General features: G+C 35.8%; 1 protein-coding gene across 24 annotated transcripts in view; it reads left to right on the forward strand.

Moving 5' to 3' along the window:
• The window catches only part of BAZ2B (bromodomain adjacent to zinc finger domain 2B), a 343885-nt gene that overhangs the window by 166135 nt on the left and 158174 nt on the right, over positions 1-19576 (forward strand). For 21 of the 24 annotated variants that reach the window (XR_004441758.1, XM_033231356.1, XM_033231373.1 and 18 more), the window contains 3 exons: positions 6048-6236; positions 11747-11914; positions 13153-13346. Coding sequence is in view for 23 of the 24 variants with exons in the window: in XM_033231356.1 (XP_033087247.1) it covers positions 6048-6236; positions 11747-11914; positions 13153-13346 (551 nt within the window). In the remaining variant the exon portion in view is untranslated. The remainder of the gene's footprint in view (positions 1-6047; positions 6237-11746; positions 11915-13152; positions 13347-19576) is intronic. The other 3 variants (XM_033231361.1, XM_033231377.1, XM_033231375.1) reach the window with 2 other exon arrangements.

The following is a 19576-nucleotide window of genomic DNA, read 5'->3' on the forward strand; positions in this document are numbered from 1 at the left end:
TGGCAATGGACCAAGGGTGTAAACAAAACAGCAATCCCTGCTGTATAAAAAGATTAAAGCCACAAAAGAGACATCATTCTAAATACCCAGTGAGCTTTTCCTAACCTTGTGAGTGACTTTTGCAATTGGAGCAAAGTGGCATGTTATATTTTAATCATTTAAAGAATAATTCCTGGTTATTCTAGCCTTTTTTTTTTTTTTTTTTTTTTTTTTTTTGAGACGGAGTCTCACTCTGTCGCCCAGGCTGGAGTGCAGTGGCCAGATCTCAGCTCACTGCAAGCTCTGCCTCCCGGGTTTACACCATTCTCCTGCCTCAGCCTCCCGAGCAGCTGGGACTACAGGCGCCCGCCACCTCGCCCGGCTAGTTTTTTGTATTTTTTAGTAGAGACGGGGTTTCACTGTATTAGCCAGGATGGTCTCCATCTGACCTTGTGATTTGCCTGTCTCAGCCTCCCAAAGTGCTGGGATTACAGGCTTGAGCCACCGCGCCCGGCTATTCTAGCCTTTTAAAAGAAGAGTGAAAAAAAGAATTGAAAACTATTGTTTTGGAGATGCCTATAACAGGCATTATGAAGTGTTGTCTCTGCCAACTGGTAACAGTTTGCTTTGTGCAATGTTTTGTAAAGAGTAAAAATGGTTAAGAAATGGCTGTTTCCTTCATAACTTTTATACCCTAGTAAGGGTATGATAAAGGACAAATTGCCAATAATCTATCATGAACAATGAAAGGAGGCCCCAAACATATCTGTCTGGAGATTCAGGAATACTTCTTGAGCAATAGGTTTTTGAAATAGTAAAGAATATAATTATAAAGGGTAGAAATCAAAGAGCATGTTATGTAGGCTTTGGAGGTTCTCAAGTGGAAGAAATAATGTGACCAAAAATACAGCAGTGAGAAACAGTTTATTAAGTACTTATTGTGTTTCAGATTATTGGAAATCCTGAGCTAAATAAGATTCAGTTTTTGCCTCAAAGATCTAAAATCCTGGCTTATAATTCATTTGCATAGAGGTGATAGTTTAAACATTATAAGCATGTGAAATATTGAAGGAGAAAGCATAAGAGAAGGAAAGAGATAGCTGGACAAAATCTTTAGAAATGCTTTACATTTAGGGGGAAAAAAGCAAAAGAAAATCCAATAAAGGAGATAGTATTATTGAAAGATGTATAGTTAAGAAGAGGATCAAGAGCATTCCATGACCTAGATCTTAAGGATGATAATGGGTTTTGAAAAGAAAGGACCAGGCGCAGTGGCTCACGCCTGTAATCCCAGGACTTTGGGAGACCGAGACAAGCAGATCATGAGGTCAGGAGTTTGAGACTAGCCTGGCCAGCGTGGTGAAACCCTGTCTCTACCGCAAATACAAAAAAAATTAGCTGGACGTAGTGGCACACAGCTGAAATCCCAGCTCCTCGGGAGACTGAGGCAGGAGAATCACTTGAACCCGGGAGGCAGAGGTTGCAGTGAGCTGAGATTGTGCCACTGCACTCCAGCCTGGGTGACAGTGAGACTCCATGTCAAAAAAAAAATAATATGAAAGACGCAATCAGGAATGCCAGACTTATATAAGAGGTTGAGAATGAAAGATTAGAGGGATCTAGTGATTAGGAAAACTTCCATTTTACAGACCAAGTGGCAGGGAGGCTTGGGGCTTGGCACAAATGTTGAGACATTCTGAGAAGTGAGGAGGAAGTAGACATAGCAGGTATAAGACTTTTCCTTTAAGGTTAACACAGGAGAGATATTGATGGTATTGAGTGGGAAAGAGACAGATAAGGTCAAGGAGTGGCCCTGGGAGAGGCTAAAGGTCATGTTGAGAAATAAGGGAATGGAAATGTGAAAATTGTGGTTCAAGGATGAAACTTAAATAAGAGTTTAAGATCCTGGAGGTGGTAGGATTTTGTGTGATCAAATCCAACATATGACCTAAATGGAATCAAGGAGGACTAAAGGGCCAGTGGTAACATTAACAAATTAGGACGAGGGGTTAAGGAAATAAGGCAAAGGAATCTAGGAACCATAACTGCAAGTTTGCATAAAGACTCAAGACAACTTTTTGTTATGATTGAAAGCCTTTGGAATGAGTGCCATGGATAGGCTGCTTCTGCTTTAAATGAGTAGTGAATTAATTCATTTAAAAAAATTTATTTTATGTCTGTTATGTACTAGACACTGTTTTAGGTGTTTGGGTTGTGTTACTGAGTCCTGAATATGACCATACCAATTTGTAATATTGAAATATTAACAAACTTGTTTTATACATTATGGTATAAAAATGGTCTTGCACTGTTTAAATTATGCTCAGAACATGAGTTCCTTGAGGACAGAGATTGTCTTACTCATCCTTGTAGGCCAGTTACTTAAGCATAGCACCTGATGTTTAATAGGTATGTTCATGAAGTGTTTAAATTACAGAAACTGTTAAATAACAGAGTAATTATGTAAGATTTTTACACGGAATTACTATCTGTGTTTTATAAAAGGTGGAAGAAAAACAGTATTAAAATTATATATATAGCATTACAGAACTTTTTAATGAGAAAGATTACTTTTTTAAAAATATCACTGAGTTCTCAATTCTTGCTATAAAGGCAAAATATAGTAAAATTGTGAAATGTATTCTTAAATTATTTCCCTTCTGTAGTATAACTTCTCCCACAGGAAACACAGGAAGTCTTTTACTTGGGTATTTTGTTAATGCGTGGTATTACCATAATCATGTTAAGTGATCTTCACTAAATATAGAGGTGAGTCTTTTTCTCACCAGCAAAGAATGGACCTGTAAGATTCAGTCGTCATTAAGGGTGCTTTCCATGCTTTTAACTATTTTAACCAAGAATTTTAGAAGAAAGAATTAGGAAGTAGAGTTGAAGTAGCCTTGATCTGAATGCCCATCTCTGCATTCTTGCCAGGCATGGATGTCATTCTTGTGTACAGATCTATATATTTTTTTCATTGGAATCTGTGATGTATGCAGCTCATTTTGCTGAAACTTTCTACTCAGTTGCTTCCAGATGCCATTCCTTTTAGATTTAAAAAATAACTTTTTGTTGGTAAATTATGTATCATTGGTTCTTAATTGTTGCTGCAAGAGTGGTAACTTCATTTACTTATTGCTTATGTTTTCTGCTTGTGATACTACAAAGTTTAGCTTGTTTGCTTCTTCCCAATAATGAAATTAATGCTGTAACTATGTGTCTAAGAATGCTGCTTACTACCAATTATGTATTACTTATTATTTATTACTACCAATTATTTATTACTACTACCAATTATTACCAATTATTTATTACAACTAATTGTAATTACAATTAGTGATTACGGAAGTGTTTCTATCAGTTTCTAATTCTTGACAATTTCAATTATTCTGGATTTTTATAATATTTAATATAGCTTTTGTAGTTTTGAAGTTACTTCCCTCAAATTTCTTTGTATGAAATCATGACTAAATACATATAATTGATATAATTTAGGAATTGTTATTTGTAAAACGTAAATTACAGATGACCCCAGATTCTCCAAAACTGCAATGTTCAGTTCAACTTGCTTACCACACTAATTGATGGAGAAAGAAAAAAACTGATCATAGTATGTTTATAAATAAAACATTTAAGTACATTTGAGTCAGGAAGTTGAATTGATTGGTGAGAACCAGAGATTTTATGTGTAATAACAAATGAAAGTAAAAACTGGCTTTTACAGTTACAAGCTCATTTTTTTGAGAAACCAGCTGGGTTTCTGAGAATTTACAAAAAAAAAAAAACTTAACACAGTATTTCTGGTAGCTTATCACTGGTCTTAAAGATAGTGACATTTGGGTAGCCTTTTTTGGCAGTAGCATACTCTGTTTTATTTTGACTCATCCTCAGTTCTAATGCAGTCCACTCTGATACACAGAAGAACCAATTCAACAAAAACAATGATTAGCTGATTTAGAAAAGATACCCAAGTTTATGCCCTTTCCTTGTCCTCTTACCTCACAGTTTCCTTGTGGGCCTTCCTTGTAAAGACATTTTGAGGATTTTCCCTGTGAAATCTAGTTACTGCTTTGTTGTAGTGGGAGCACTATCCTGATTCAGAACTTTTTTCTTAAATAGCCTGATAAAAAACATACTTAATGCAATTTATTTAAATCTTATTTTTAAAAGTCATTCAGATCCTCCTGTTTCAGTAAAGAATATAGCATTATTTTAATAAACAATATAGGTTTTATATCAGACTTTGGAGGGTACACTCTGACCATTTTTTAGGACTACCCCTTGGTTTTCAGGAAGCAAGAAAGCCAAGGGAAGAGATTTGGTTGATAACTAAATAATAACAATAAGTATACTATTTTTAACTTACATTTATAAATTTCACGCATACTATATTAAAACTAATTAAATTGCAGTGTACAGTCAGGACTGATATAATATAAACAAGAGATAATAAGGAAGCTTTATTCCAATTTTAACACAGAGCACAATACTGTTCACACAGTAAATTCTTAAGATAACCTAGAGTATATTCTATTATCACAAGACAGGGTACCTTAATTATTTCCTGGAAGTAAAGGGAGGATTTCCAAGTATTAGAAAATTTTTCTGCCAAATTCCTACAAAGTATGAAAAATAAGTCATGTTTGTTGTCATATAACATTCCAACCTGGAGTTGTAACACTTACTATTAGATTTTCTTTAGATTAAAAATAGAATTAAAAAGTCAGACTCATTTGAATTGAACATTGTCTTACTCTGAGAAAGTTAAAAATGATTTTTATATTGATAACCACTTGTGAATTCATTTAGAAATATCTTTGTAAATTTATTAAGTACTTACGTTGTCTTGTGCATTGTTTTATTAGACTAGAATATATTCCCTTTTTGGTATCGAGATACTCTTCTCACCTAAGAAGTACAGTCATACACTACATAATGACATTTTAGTCAATGCCTGACCACATATATGACAATAGCCCCCTAAGATTATAATGCCATATTTTTACTGTACCTTTCTTAGGTTGAGATATGTCTAGATATACAAATATTTACCATTGTGTTACAGCTGCCTAAAGTATTCAGTTCAGTAACATCCTGAACAGGTTTGTAGCCTAGAAGCAATAGGCTGTATCCTATAGCCTAGGTGTGTAGTAGACTGTACCACCTAGGTTGTGTAACTATACTGTACAATGTTTGCACAATGACAGAATCACCTAACAATGCATTTCTTAGAATGTATCCCCGTCATTAAACAACTCATGACTGTATTAGAGAACAGAGCTTCAACTCTGGCTCATTGAAACTGGGATCGCCTTGCTTAGAGTGTATAATAATTTGAGTATTGACCTGGTGACAGATCCTGTACTTATTTCAGTGGCTTTCAACCTTAGATTAATAGGATGTTTTTTATTTCCCTTTTTATAAGTAAAATATATTGATAATATATTAATGTATATATATTAAGAGAAAATTGGCCTCACTTCCTCAGGTCAGACAATTTTAATTAGTGAAAATTATTATTTTTTTTTTTGAGACGGAGTCTCGCTCTGTCCACCAGGCTGGAGTGCAGTGGCGCTATCTCGGCTCACTGCAAGCTCCGCCTCCCGGGTTCCCGCCATTCTCCTGCCTCAGCCTCCCGAGTAGCTGGGACTACAGGCGCCCGCCACGGCGCCCGGCTTTTTTTCGTATTTTTAGTAGAGACGGGGTTTCACCGTGGTCTCGATCTCCTGACCTTGTGATCCGCCCGCCTCGGCCTTCCAAAGTGCTGGGATTACATAGCGTGAGCCACCGCGCCCGGCCTAGTGAAAATTATTTACTTAAAACATCAGTTCTCAAATCTCAAATTCAAAGTAAGTAAAGTTATACCATTCATTTTAATGATTTTTAGCATGCCTTCATGTTTCTAGAAACATTTCATAGGGTTTGAAGAGTAGAAAATGCAGCAGGAAAAAGGTAAAATAAAAATGTAATAGGTAAATTATTATAAATTTTAACTACAAACACTGAAATCAGATAAATCTCATCTGTTTTTTATAGTACAACTTTAAGTGTGTTTTTTTCCCTCCCAGGACATTTATTCAGAACAGCTGGGGATCAACCGTTTAACCTGTCCACAGTGTCGAGTGCCTTCCCAATGGTCAGCCACCCAGTCTTTGGTCTACATTCAGCCAGCTCAGGGCATTCAGAATTTGGTGGTTTGGGGACACTTGGTACACCCACAGCCTTAGCCGCACATCCCCAACTAGCATCTTTTCCAGGTAAACATCTGTTACAAGCAGTGTTCAAGGAAAGGAGGAAAGCTTGAGAATGTTCAAGCAGTAATTTGTCTGTTGAACAAAAGGAATAGTCTAATGCCTGCTGTATTTAAAACTTTGGTACAAGAATTGGCTCAATCCTGTTTATCATGTGCAAAAAATTAAACACCCTAAGTGTGTTAGGTGGCAGAGCAGTTAATTAGATATCCAGGTATTTAACTAGAGAAATAGGTGTCTGTCACAGGACAGAGTAATTCAGGCAAGTTTTTCTCATGTTTTTTGTTGAAGTACAATATACAGAAAAGTATACATATTATAAATGTAGAGTTAAATGAATTTTTCTCAGTCTTATTTGATTTTTTAAAAAATTACTTAGTGTGAAACTGAAGTTTTTTTTTTTTTTTTTTTTTGAGGCGGAGTCTCGCTCTGTCGCCCGGACTAGAGTGCAGTGGCCGGATCTCAGCTCACTGCAAGCTCCGCCTCCCGGGTTTACGCCATTCTCCTGCCTCAGCCTCCCGAGGAGCTGGGACTACAGGCGCCCGCCACCTCGCCCGGCTAGTTTTTGTATTTTTTTTTAGTAGAGACGGGGTTTCACTGTGTTAGCCAGGATGGTCTCGATCTCCTGACCTCGTGATCCGCCCGTCTCGGCCTCCCAAAGTGCTGGGATTACAGGCTTGAGCCACCGCGCCCGGCCTGAAGTTGTTTTTATGAGTATTTTTACACCCCTATTTCAAGTTCTCACTTTTCTTCACCATGAGGAAAATGAGCTAGACTCTTACCTTTCTTTATTTTTCTGTTTTTTGTTTGTTTGTTTTGTTTTTTTCTGAAATGGAATCTTGCTCTATTGCCCAGGCTAGAGTGCAGTGGTGCAATCTCAGCTCACTGCAACCTCCTCCTCCTAGGTTCAAGCAATTCTCCTGTCTCAGCCTCCCGAGTAGCTGGGATTACAGCCACGCACCACCATGTCTGGCTAATTTTTGTATTTTTAGTAGAGATGGGGTTTCACCATGTTGGCCAGGCTAGTCTTGAACTCCTGATCTCAAGTGATCTGCCCGCCTCGGCCTCTCAGAGTGCTGGAATTACAGGTGTGAGCCACTGTGCCCAGCCTGTTTTTCTGTATTTGATCAAAACAACTAGAGAGTTGTACCACTTACATGGCAAGAGGACCAGTATTATCCAAAATTCTATAGATTATGAGGATTTAGTAGTTCAGTAAGACATCAGTTAATTAAAACTTTGGACAGACATGCTTTAATTTGTTATATTATCTTGAAAGCCTAAATTTGAATGTGTTTTCTGTAGATATAATTTGACTTTAATAAATTTTAGTAAGGTCTGCATGTATTAGTGTATGTGAAATAACTTAAAACATTATAGCATAATTCTAGAGACAAATAGGCCTGAATTTAAATCTGGCTTTGTTATTTCATAGCTGTGTGACCTTGAACAAATTATCTGACGTCTTAGCATCAGTTTTCTCATCTGAAAAATGAGGATCATAATAATAGTACCTGACTTACAGGGTTCTTGTGAGGATTAAAGGAGTTAAGTCATACTTAGTGCCGAGTACAGTATCTGGTGCACATAATTAGTCCGTAATTGGTAACTATCATTATTTTATTTTGCCTACTTTAATGGTTAATAATTTATCAAATGTTTTCTTAAAAGGAAAGAAGTGTTTTTAAAACTATATGTAGAAAGGCTAGATGGTTAAATGTATATTTCAAGTACTATTTCTTGAGTCATATTACTTCTTTAATTTAGTTGTCTGGGAAGCAGGGATGCTAAGGAGTATTGTGAGTAGATAGTTAAAGAAGTCATAAACCAAGTTTTAACATTTCCTTCAAAAATATTAATAGGAATTTATTCAGTTTCTAGCATGGTTGCTTAGCAAGATAAGCATTCCACAGATATTTACTGAAATATAAGTATCTGAATTTACTGAATAAATATCAAAATAAATAACAATATAGATAGTGATATCTTAAATATTTGTATTGTTTTATCATGGCTTATTACACTGTTGCTTTTGAACTTTTCTAAACCACAATGTAAATACTATATTATAAAATCAAATATCTTTTGTACTAGAATGATGGTTAACACATTTAAAAAATTACTCATCTGGATTTCAATAATGTTGATACTTCTGTATGGAAAAAAATTTGATAGCTTCCTCAGCCAAAATAAATTATTCACTTATTCATTGAATGCACAAAATTCTTTGGGCGTCTACTATGCTCTGCACACAAGGCCAAAAACAGAAGAATAAACATAGTATATTATATTATATGTTGCTTACAGTTTTTAGGAGATAAACAGACAATTGCAAGACAGAGTCTTTAGTGATAAAAGTATGCCTAGATGAGCATACTTTTTGCCAGATGGGCATAGATTATGCCTAGTTTTCAAAGATTCATTTTGTTTAATTTGCAGTTTCATACAGTAACTTAAATATAAATTTTCTATAATTGGCTTTATTCAGAAGGGTGACCAAATTGCCAGACTTTTAAATCACCCAGTAAATAAATGAGAACAAAACAGGAAGATATCACTAGGAATTTTTAATGAGGAATAATTTATTTTTACATTTTCTGTACTTTCTAAAATATTATGCATTTCAGATTAAATCAATAAATATAAAATTATTTAATGGATATTAGCATAATAAAATTATTTCCATTTTATATTGACATAGTATTTCATGGTAATTTTTTAAATATTTGTAATTTTTTTGGTAATTAATTTTAATACTAAATTACCATGAATTTTTGCAAAGTATTTTTGGCTCTATCAAGTATGAATGATTTTTAAATTCTGCTAAATCTTCTAGGTTCAAATTGAGATCTATTATGTCCTCTGAAATATTATTAGTAGACTCTGAGATAAATATGTCAAATATTGGCTGGCCATGGTGCCTCATGCCTGTAATCCCAGCACTTTGGGAGGCCGAGGCAGGCGGATCACTTGATGCCTCACCAACATAGCCAAACCTCATCTCTACCAAAACTACAAAAATTAGCCAGGTATAGTGGTGCATGCCTGTAATCTCAGCTACCCTGGAGGCTGAGGCAAGAGAATCACCTGAATCCGGGAGATGGAGGTTGCAGTGAGCCCATGTCAGGCCACTGTACTCCAGCCTGGGCAACAGAGCATGAATCTGTCTCAAAAAAAAAAAAAGTTAAATGTTGCTACTATGCTGTTCTTTCTTTTGAATATACTTAGAAATTTACCATATGCTGATTTATGTAATCCTTATTTTGTATTTTTCATTTTATCAACAAGCTGATTTGTGACTAAATTTTGTTTATTTTCCTAAATTTGGAAGACAAGCTTGTCACTTAACAAAAATTATTTCCTATGAAATAACATCAGACATTTGTAAAGTTTATATTCAGAAGCTCTACCATTCGCATCTTTTTATTTAACTAATCTTATTTTCTTATTTTGTATTTTCTTCTGTGGTGTCAGGTTATTTATAACACACATTTTCCCATTGTTTTCTCTAATCTCTACTGTGTACTTATTTACTTTTTTTTTTCTTTGAGAGAGTTTCACTGTGTCACCCAGGCTGTGGAGTGCAGTGGTGCAATCTCAGCTCACTGCAACCTCCACTTCCCAGGCTCAAGTGATTCTTGTGCCTCAGCCTCCCCAGTGGCAAGGATTACAGAAGTGCACCATGACACCCAGCTATGTGCTTATTTACCATTGACATTCTCGAGTACTTTTTAAAATTTTTTTTCTGAGTTTGATTATGTCTAAAATATTTGAATCTTACTAGACTTTGATTACCTTACCAATTTTTTGGTTGTTTACAAAGTCTTTGAATTCCACTTTCATTACAGACTGTGTGTTAAATTATATAAATATCTTTGGGAAACCTCAGTCCCTCCCTGCTTTTTAAAATTTCTTATAGCGACACGGTCTCTCTCTGTTGCCCAAGGCTGGTCTCAAATTCCTGGCCTCAAGTGAACCTCTCACCTCAGCCTCCCAAAGCTCTGGGATTACGAGTGTGAACCACTGTGCCTGGTCCTCAGTACAGTAACTTTTTATCAGCTAGGTAGAACCTAGCTTTCAAACCTATAAATAACAAGATTCTGACTGTGCTGATACAAGCCCAAAACACATACTTTTTATTCCTATCTAAATGTACATCTTTCATCTAAACAGTGGATAAATGATCAATGCTTTTGTATAGTTATTCTTGGTTCAGTTCCCACTGTTCAGGCATGGCTGAGTATACATTGGTATCATTTTACTAGTAACACCTTACTGCAGTGCAGAAGAATAGCTTTTGCAGTTTTCTACTTATACTGTTTTTCAGACTTTTGAAACTGGCAGCTACCATGAAAATTTCACTTTTCTTTTAAACTACAGATTTTGCCATTAGATAATGAAGGTGCATAACACTTTACATTCTATTTTTAATGAAGGATATTCCTAGAAAAGTTTTAACGATTATATAATACAATAGCCTGACAATTTTGAGTTTTTCCAGTACTGTATTGTTGTGGGGATTTTTCCTCTAATGTTCTTATGGTTGTCACAGTCAATGAAAAATACCCCATATCTTTTGGAAGACTGGTCTGAAAGATAATAACTGATTTGATAATCTAGCAGACTAGCCAGTTGGAGGAGATTGTTTTTGAGATTTTAGATGGGGCAATACAAGATTACTTCATCCTGCCTTGAAAAATGTGTAAAATTTGGCTTATTTCCTTTTCTAAAACTTTAAAGAGACACTCTTTAAGTATTTACCATTTATTGAATGATTTTCTACCACTGGTCATTTTATATCAATAAAACAATCATTGTTATCTGTAATTTATGAGTGGAAGTAAAAACAAAATTCAGGCTTTCATCATTAACTTTAAGGGGAGAGGCTTTATAAATCTTTTATATTTTAATGTGAAATTACTTGTTTTTGAAATCTCCTTTGAGAACTTATTTTTTAGAACATAAAAAGGCCTACTGATTTTGCTGTATTCATGGTTATCTTTAAGTATAGAAGTTTTCTTCCATAAATGTACTTAAGGTATAGTGGATTACAGTAGTCTTATATTATTATTTAGACTATCTGATTTATCAGAGCCAGATTTATATTGTATGTAATTTGAGGAAAGTCTTAACATAAGTTGTAGATGTAAACTTAAATTCTAAGGGTTTAAAACAGATGAGAATGGGATAAGTCATCGAAGAGTGAAATACTTCTTTCATATTCCTAGTTTTCACTTTCATTTTTTAAACTGTGAACTACCTTTATCCTTTCCAAGCTTGAACTCCACAAAGCTGCCAAGTGAAGATCCTTAGATACTGGCCTAATGAGAAGAGTGTTAAGTGTACAAGTTCTACTGTTTAAAATTAGGAAAACAATCAGAAGTATGAGCAATTCAGCAGTTTTGTTCCAAGATGAAACTTGAATTATTTTTGAAATAAAACATAGAAAGCCATTGTGATATTAACTGGAAAGTTAATTTATATATTTTTGTTTGGTTGGTTTGTTTGGTTTTGAGGTGCAGAATGGTGGCGAACAACCGATGCTCATACACGTACAGGAGCAACCTTCTTTCCACCATTACTGGGAATTCCACCACTATTTGCTCCCCCAGCCCAGAATCATGATTCTTCTTCATTCCATTCAAGGACTTCAGGAAAAAGTAATCGAAATGGTTCCGAAAAAGGTATCCACATTAACATAAGTGAAGGGCTATAAATCTTCCATTCTCATATATTTTCATAATGTTCAGGTTTAATACCTTTTTTTCGTTTTTTGTTTTTGTTTGTTTGTTTTAATAGAGACAAGGTCTCACTCTTTTGCCCAGGCTGGAGTGCAGTTGTGTGATCATAGCTTACTGTAGCCTTGTCTTCCTGGGCTCAAGCAGCCCTCCTGCCCCAGCCTCCCAAGAACTAAGGACATGTACCACAGTGCCCAGCTACATTTTTAAATTTAATTTTTAATTTTTGTAGCGACAGGGTCTCTGTATGTTTCCAGATGTCTCAAACTTCTGGCCTCAAGCAATACTCACACCTCAGCCTCCCAAAGTGCTGGGATTATAGGCGTAGGCCACCACACCCGGCCTTAATAACAGTTTTATAGTGTTATGCTAGACCTTTTCACATTTTCTTGCTTAATTCTTACAATAATTCTTTGAGATTAGAAGTATTTTATTTTTACAGCCAAAGTCAAATAAGTTGTTCAAGAGAATACTGCTTACATATGGATGTAGCCTAGTCAGGATTTTAGCCCAATTCCACTGCTTTTTCCTCTGTATTTCATTACCTCTCTATATGTAACCCAATATAGTGTGTTACTTCTGTAATTAAGTATTAACTTCATTAAAACTAATAACCTAGTACTGTTTTTTAAATGATCACTAATATTTCTGCAATTAATAACTTCTTAGAATATAATTTGAAAATTATAACAACATTTTAGATGGTTTATTATCTTTCTTTTCACTTAAGTGTTTTACAGAGTGTGTTCTAAAAGGAGAACATTTGCATTTCATTATCTTTCTAAACATTTTGTTTAACTGAGGTGAAATTCACTTAACATAATATTAACCATCTTAAAGTGAACAATTTAGTGATATTTAATGCTTTTGCAATGTTGTACAACACCACCTCTATCTTGTTCTGAAACATTTTTATCACTGCAAAAGGAAACTTTATACCCATTAAGCAGTTGCTCCCCATTCCCCTCTCCCTCAGCCCCTGGAAACCATCAGTTTTCACTTTGTCCCTATAGGTTTACCTATTCCGAATATTTCATATAGATGGAATCATGCAATATGACCTTTTCTGTCTTCTTTCACTTATCATGTTTTCAAGTTCATCCAATTGTACATATATCTGCACTTCATTTTTAAATGATGCAATAATATTCCGTTGTATAAGCATGTTTATTTTTATTTTCAAGGAATAAATGGGTCAATAAATGGAAATAATACATCATCTGTAATTGGTATCAACACATCTGTACTATCCACTACTGCTTCAAGTTCCATGGGACAAACTAAAAGTACAAGCTCAGGTGGAGGAAATCGAAAATGTAATCAGGAACAAAGCAAAAACCAGCCTTTGGATGCTAGAGTTGACAAAATCAAGGATAAGGTAAGTTATTCTTGGAAGGACATATATAACAGATGTATATATATAAGATTAGCATTCTGAAGGTCAAATCAACAAAATCTATGGTTTAATTTCTTATGAATTACCAACTTTTATTTTTATAGATATGTGTATTTATGGTGTCAGTACAAGTATAAATAATACAAATAGTAATAATAGATAAAATGTATTGAGAATTTACTGCATATCAACTCTTCTCTAATTGCTTTTCATATAATATATATTGACTCCTCCTTATATCTGAAATGAAGTAGCTACTGTTATTACAAATGGAGAAGCAAAGCACCAAAATAATTAGCCACTAAGTGACTGAGCCAGGATTTGAGAGCAAGTGGGTTAACTCCAGTGCTTTAGAAAAGAGTGAATAAGAAAACCTTTTATTATGGAAACTTTCAAATACACAAAGTAGACAGAATAATCATTTGTACCTATTATTCAGCTTCAACAGTTATCACATCATGGCCAGTTTTATTTCATATATATCCCCAACTTTGCAAGTTATCAATTTATTGCCTCTCAGCTCTAAATCACTCTTTTCCAGTTTGCCACTTGTTGCAATCTTAGTCCTTGTTAGTAGACAGTCCTGGAAGAACACTGGAAGAAGATGGTACTTCTTTTTCTTCTTCTTTCTTCTTTTTTCTTCTTTTCTTCTTTCTTCTTCTCCTTTGACAGGGTCTGACTCTGTTGCACTGGCTGGAGTGCAGTGGCAGAATCTCAGTTCACTGCAACTTCCACCTCCCAGGCTTAAGTTATCTTCCCACCTCAGCTTCCCTAGTAGCTGGGACTGCAGGTGCATGCTACCACACCCAGATAATTTTTATATTTTTTGCAGCGATGGGGTCTCACTATGTTGTCAAGGCTGGTCTTGAACACCTGAGCTCAAGGGATCCACTGCCTCAGCCTTCGAAAGTGCTGGAATAGGCATGAGCAACCACATGTGGCTGGGACTTCTTTTTCTGGTTCTAGTGTTTTCTTCTTTTAATTATGCTGTGGCTGCCAATGGGTGGCTTCCTTGCTGGCTGACAGCTTCTCTACTGGTGGTGGCCAGGAGATCCAGTGGTGGTCGGGAGACCCAGTTGACTAGTACACCATCTAGTGAGTTTCATTGGCATCTCAGGAGGCAGTTTACTATCAAGTTTCGGAAAGTAGGTGGCTTTCAAGCTAATTTTACTGCCACTGTAACTGACAAGTTCCCAGCCATGTTTTTCTGGTATCTTAGCAAGCAGTGTTTTATGTGTGTCAGCCTTGACTGTGATACCTCATTGAGTTTCTCTGCCATCCAATGGGCAATAGCCACATCTTCTCCTACAAAGTGTGAAACTCAGCCTTGGGTGAATGAAGGGGTTGGAGGAAAAAGTCCCTTTTCCAAGTTTATCTTTATTTCATTATTCTACCTTAGCCCTATGAAAAGTACATATTCCTACATCTCCTTTGCCTGTATTATTTAGAGGTCACTTTATCACTCCTAGTAGTTAATCTTCTGTTATTAATCCATAATTCTTTACGTCAAATTTTTCCTGTTCTGATTGTTAATGTGGTTTCTTCCTCCAGAGTAGATCTTGTTGGCTCTTCAACTGGTTCCAGTAGTAGGGTGGGTATGCAGTTTGCAGGTGGTAAATTTATTTCTACATTCTGATCACTCTACACTTTTGGATTCCCTCTTCCACATTATGCCAGAAGCTGTGACATCTCAACTTTATAAAATGTATGTCATCACTGAGTCCAGGTTTCATTTATCTAACCAAGTAAGCTGAGAAGCCTCTAACTATATGACCTAGCATATTATGTATTAGATCACTCTTATCAGTGGATTTGGTCTGCTCCAATTTCTGATTTCTTCTTGAATGAGAAGTCCGAGTTAAAGCCTTGTCATCAACTGCAAACATTTGGGAAACAATGATAAGAGTTGTGTCTTCTCTTCTCTGTTTTATAAAAACTGCTTTCAGGGCCTGGTTTTCCAGTGGAAGACAGTCAAAAGTTTGTGATCCTACACACATGATGTTCTTCACCATCTCAGCTGTAATATTGTGACAGGAAGCTTCTGATACATCATAACAAGAATAGCAAGATATGGGTAGCCACTGACTGCAGATGACGTTGATCTGAACTTTAAATCTGAGCTACATGCCTCTTATACTCCAATTTGTAATCCATAAGAACTACTTTATCAAACTTTTCTTTATCATTTTTCAAGGCAGCACCAAGCTCCATATATTTTCGAGAACAAATGAAACAAAACTGAACAAATACATTTATTTTCTTTTGCTGAGCATATTTCATAGATATATTTCCTCTAAATCTTTAAATTTCCTTCTCAATAGAAAACATTTTCCAGAGTATAGCATGCTTATATGAAGACTTGGGGGAAGGCCATCTGGTAATGCTAAGAAGCTTGACAGTACCCATCACAAAAATGCAAAAGTACTGTATACAGACCCCAAAACAACCATTTTATTTCCCTTTCAACCCACACCACTGAGCACTCAAGCAAACATGATAAAATATTCTTAATTGTTTCCTCCCAGGGACACAGGTATCAGTGTCATACTCTTCACCTGTTGCTCTTTACCTGCTCTTGGCTCTTCTCCCATAGGATTTGTTTCAATGGCAGTCTCATTAGTGTAAGCACTAAGGGCCTGTCTCTGAGCTGCTGCCAGTTTCTCTGATGCCAGACACTGACTGAAACCATCCATTTCTGATTCCCATACTATTTTGAACCAAATCCCAGACATCATATCATTGGATGCATTTTTATATGTGCTTCTAAAAGTTAAATGCCCATACTTTTAACCCTTATGCTATCCTACCTCTTAAGGAGTAGTGCTAAAATCAACTAAAATCTCTGGTGCCTCTACAATGTGTAAGGCATTGTACAAGACCTTGGAGGCATGAATATGACACAGTTCCTGTACTTAGTTCTAATGAGGAACCTGCATTGACATTCCTAAACAGAATTAGTGCTGTCATACTAAAAGCTGTTACTAGGAGAACATACTTGAAAACTCACAGAGGCACCTCTTTCTGCCCAGTTTTAGAGATAGATTCTGAGGTACCATATTAGTGTCTAAGGCAACTAAGTGGAAATAACATTATAGAGAGATAGTCTATTCAAGTGAGGCATGCTAGAACTTAAGATTTCAAAAGAACAGCACTTTCAGATGATATGTGGTTCAGCATGAGTTTGTGGGAGTGGGTTGTTCAAGTAAAATGGAGATAAAGGGCATTGGAACTAAAGAAGAAAATCCTATACTTTTGCACCCAATATTTTTTCAGTTTTTAAAACTTTTTTTAAAAGTTGCTTCATTCATTCTTTTCATGTGTAGTTTGAAAAAAATGTTCTTCAGCTAATTTTGATACCTTCCATGGGAGGTGGGATACTTATCTCAGCTGTTCTCATTGAAAGTCACTGATTAAGTCCAATCCCCTCATATAGTCTGCATATGCATTTAGAATAAATATTGATATTTTAAATAATTAAATTAAGACTAAAATATACAGCCTGTTAAGAAAAAATAAAACAATTTAAGGTTGAATGAGTTTTATTCCAACTGTCGTACAAGTTATTCTTACCACAGCAACCAAAATAACCTTTACAAACATATCTGGTTTTTATGGTTTGAAAATATTACATGTTAGGGAATAGTAAGTGGTACTGCCACTGTGGAAAACAGTATGACAATTCCTCAAAAAACTAAAAATTAAATTACCATGTGATTCCGCAATTCTACTTCTGGGTATGTACCCCCCAAAATTGAAAGCAGGGTCTCAAAGAGGTCTCTGTACATCCATACTCATAGCCGCATTGTCCAGAATCGCTGAAATGTAGACACAACGGAAGTGTTTATCAACAGATAACTGGATAAGCAAAATATGGGAGGAGATGCATGTGTATGCATACATACATACATACATACATGTTAATATTATCCAGCTTTAAAAAGGAAGGAAATTCTGATATTTGCTACAACATGGATGAACCTTGAGGACATTATTATACAAAGTGAAGTAAGCCAGACACAAAAAGACAAAGACTGTACTGTATGATTCCACTTATTTGAGGTACTTAGACTTATCAGAATTATAGACCAAAGTAGAACGATTGTTACCAGTGGCTAGCATGGAAGGAGGTGTGCGAAGTTAGTGTTTAATAGATACAGAATTTCAGTTTTACAAGATGAAAAGAGTTAATAGGTATAGAATTTCAGTTTTACAGGATGGATTCCCATCTTGAAAGGCTCTTCTCTTATGTCCTTGGGTGATTGGCTCTTGCTCTCCCTTGGGAGATGACTACGTGTAAAGCAAAGCCCCACTCCACTCCCCAGCACACATTGTCTATCCAGTTATTCTGTTTTACTCATGGTATTTATCACTCAAAACATTTATTTAAATTGTTTGTTGATTCTCTTCTTCTAGTTCTCACTAAGCAGAACTGGTGTCTGTTTCTCACACCCTTGTATCCCCAGAGACTTGAGCAACTATGCCTGGTACATCATAGCCTTGAATATGTATTTGTTTTGTTGTTAAAAGAAATAAGTATACAGTGAAATGAAAGTTCAAGGAGAGGATTCTGAAAAGTTTTCTCAGATTGGATGGGGGAAAATTAATAAACTGTGATACAAACCCATCTTTTCCCTATTTCTCTAATACTCACACTTCTCATTTCTCCTTATTTTAGTGAGTGCTAAACGTGTTACCTTATCAAACTAGAACTCTTTACACATGGCGAAAGTACGCTCGGCAGACACTCCCTGCATCAGAATCACATTAAGTGCCCAGTTTAGAAGTGGGACTCAGGATTGTTATGCACCCTAAAGCTTCAGAACCAGCACCTCTGGATGACTATTCCTGGGGAGTATAGTCCCCATTTCTCATGCCACCTTTAAATAAAAAGCTACACACTTATTCCTTGGGCATTTAAATAGGAGTTAATTTTTCTCTGCTAAATCACTGTCACTCTCTTATTTCTTTTCTTTCTTGTCCCTTACTAAAACAAAAATGTTTATTTCCATTTAGGTACCTTATGCTTTTCAGTCTTGCTATACATGCTTAGAAAACTGCAACAGATTTTGGTTGCAAAGAAGTAGCTGTTTCTTTGACAAACAAATGGTACTCTTAATATTAATATATTATTATTTCCCTTTAATCTCTACCTTGTGATCTTTCTCATCTTGTGGTTCCCATACAATTCCAATTCAGTTTCTCATTCCTGCGTATCCTACTTTGAGGGAAGAAAACTCAAGAAATGATGGAAACTATTAATCTGCTTATTGAAGTATGTATCTTTGAAGGAGGCCTTCTGTTAGCTGGTTTGGAGCAGTTAAAACAGAGTCATTGCACGGCTGGCTGTGGTGGCTCACGCCTGTAATCCCAGCACTTTGGGAAGCCGAGGTGGGTGAATCATAAGGCTAGGAGTTCAAGACCAGCCTGGCCAAGATGGGGAAACCCTGTCTCTACTAAAAATACAAAAATTAGCCGGGCATGGTGGCGGGTGCCTGTACTCCCAGCTACTCGGGAGACTGAGGCAGAGAATTGCTTGAACCCGGGAGGCAGAGGTTGCAGTGAGCTGAGGTCTCGCCCCTGCATTCCAGCCTGGGCGACAGAGCAAGACTGTGTCTCAAAAAAATAAAAAAACAGAGTCATTGCAAACAGAATATAATGGCGGGAGTGACTATCCTCACTATATGAATGTTACCTGAATCAGTGTTCAGAAGACACAATAAAAAGACTATAGATTTGCAATCTGTAACCATGGCTTCAATTTGGCTTTCTATTGTGGAGATATATTACCGTATTTCATTCCCCAATCCTGAGTAGTCATGAAAGGATGTATTTCTGTTAAGATCATAACTTTTGTAACTTACTGTTATTCTTTCTATATTTTGTTCTTTATCAACAAATGCCATTAAATGTTCCTAGATTGTACTTAATCTTCTTGCTCCATCATTTCAATGTTTCTCCTTTTCAGTCTTTCTATTGGTGAAATTTTAACTTTCCCTTTGTTAAATAATTATAAATATTTTCAATGTTCTACATGACAGAGCTTGTACTTTTTATTGAGGAGTTCTAAGTTAATTGATTGGTTTGTTAATTTGTTATAATTCATCTCATGATTTTTCCTGTTTTTATCCACTACTATTGTGTGTTCTTGAACACAAAACTTCACATTTATGTGACCTAATGCCACTTTCTACCAGCTTTAGATTTTATTTTTC

This window comes from Trachypithecus francoisi, unplaced genomic scaffold, assembly GCF_009764315.1.
Source record: "Trachypithecus francoisi isolate TF-2019V2 unplaced genomic scaffold, Tfra_2.0 Lachesis_group13, whole genome shotgun sequence".
Classification (NCBI taxonomy): domain Eukaryota; kingdom Metazoa; phylum Chordata; class Mammalia; order Primates; family Cercopithecidae; genus Trachypithecus; species Trachypithecus francoisi.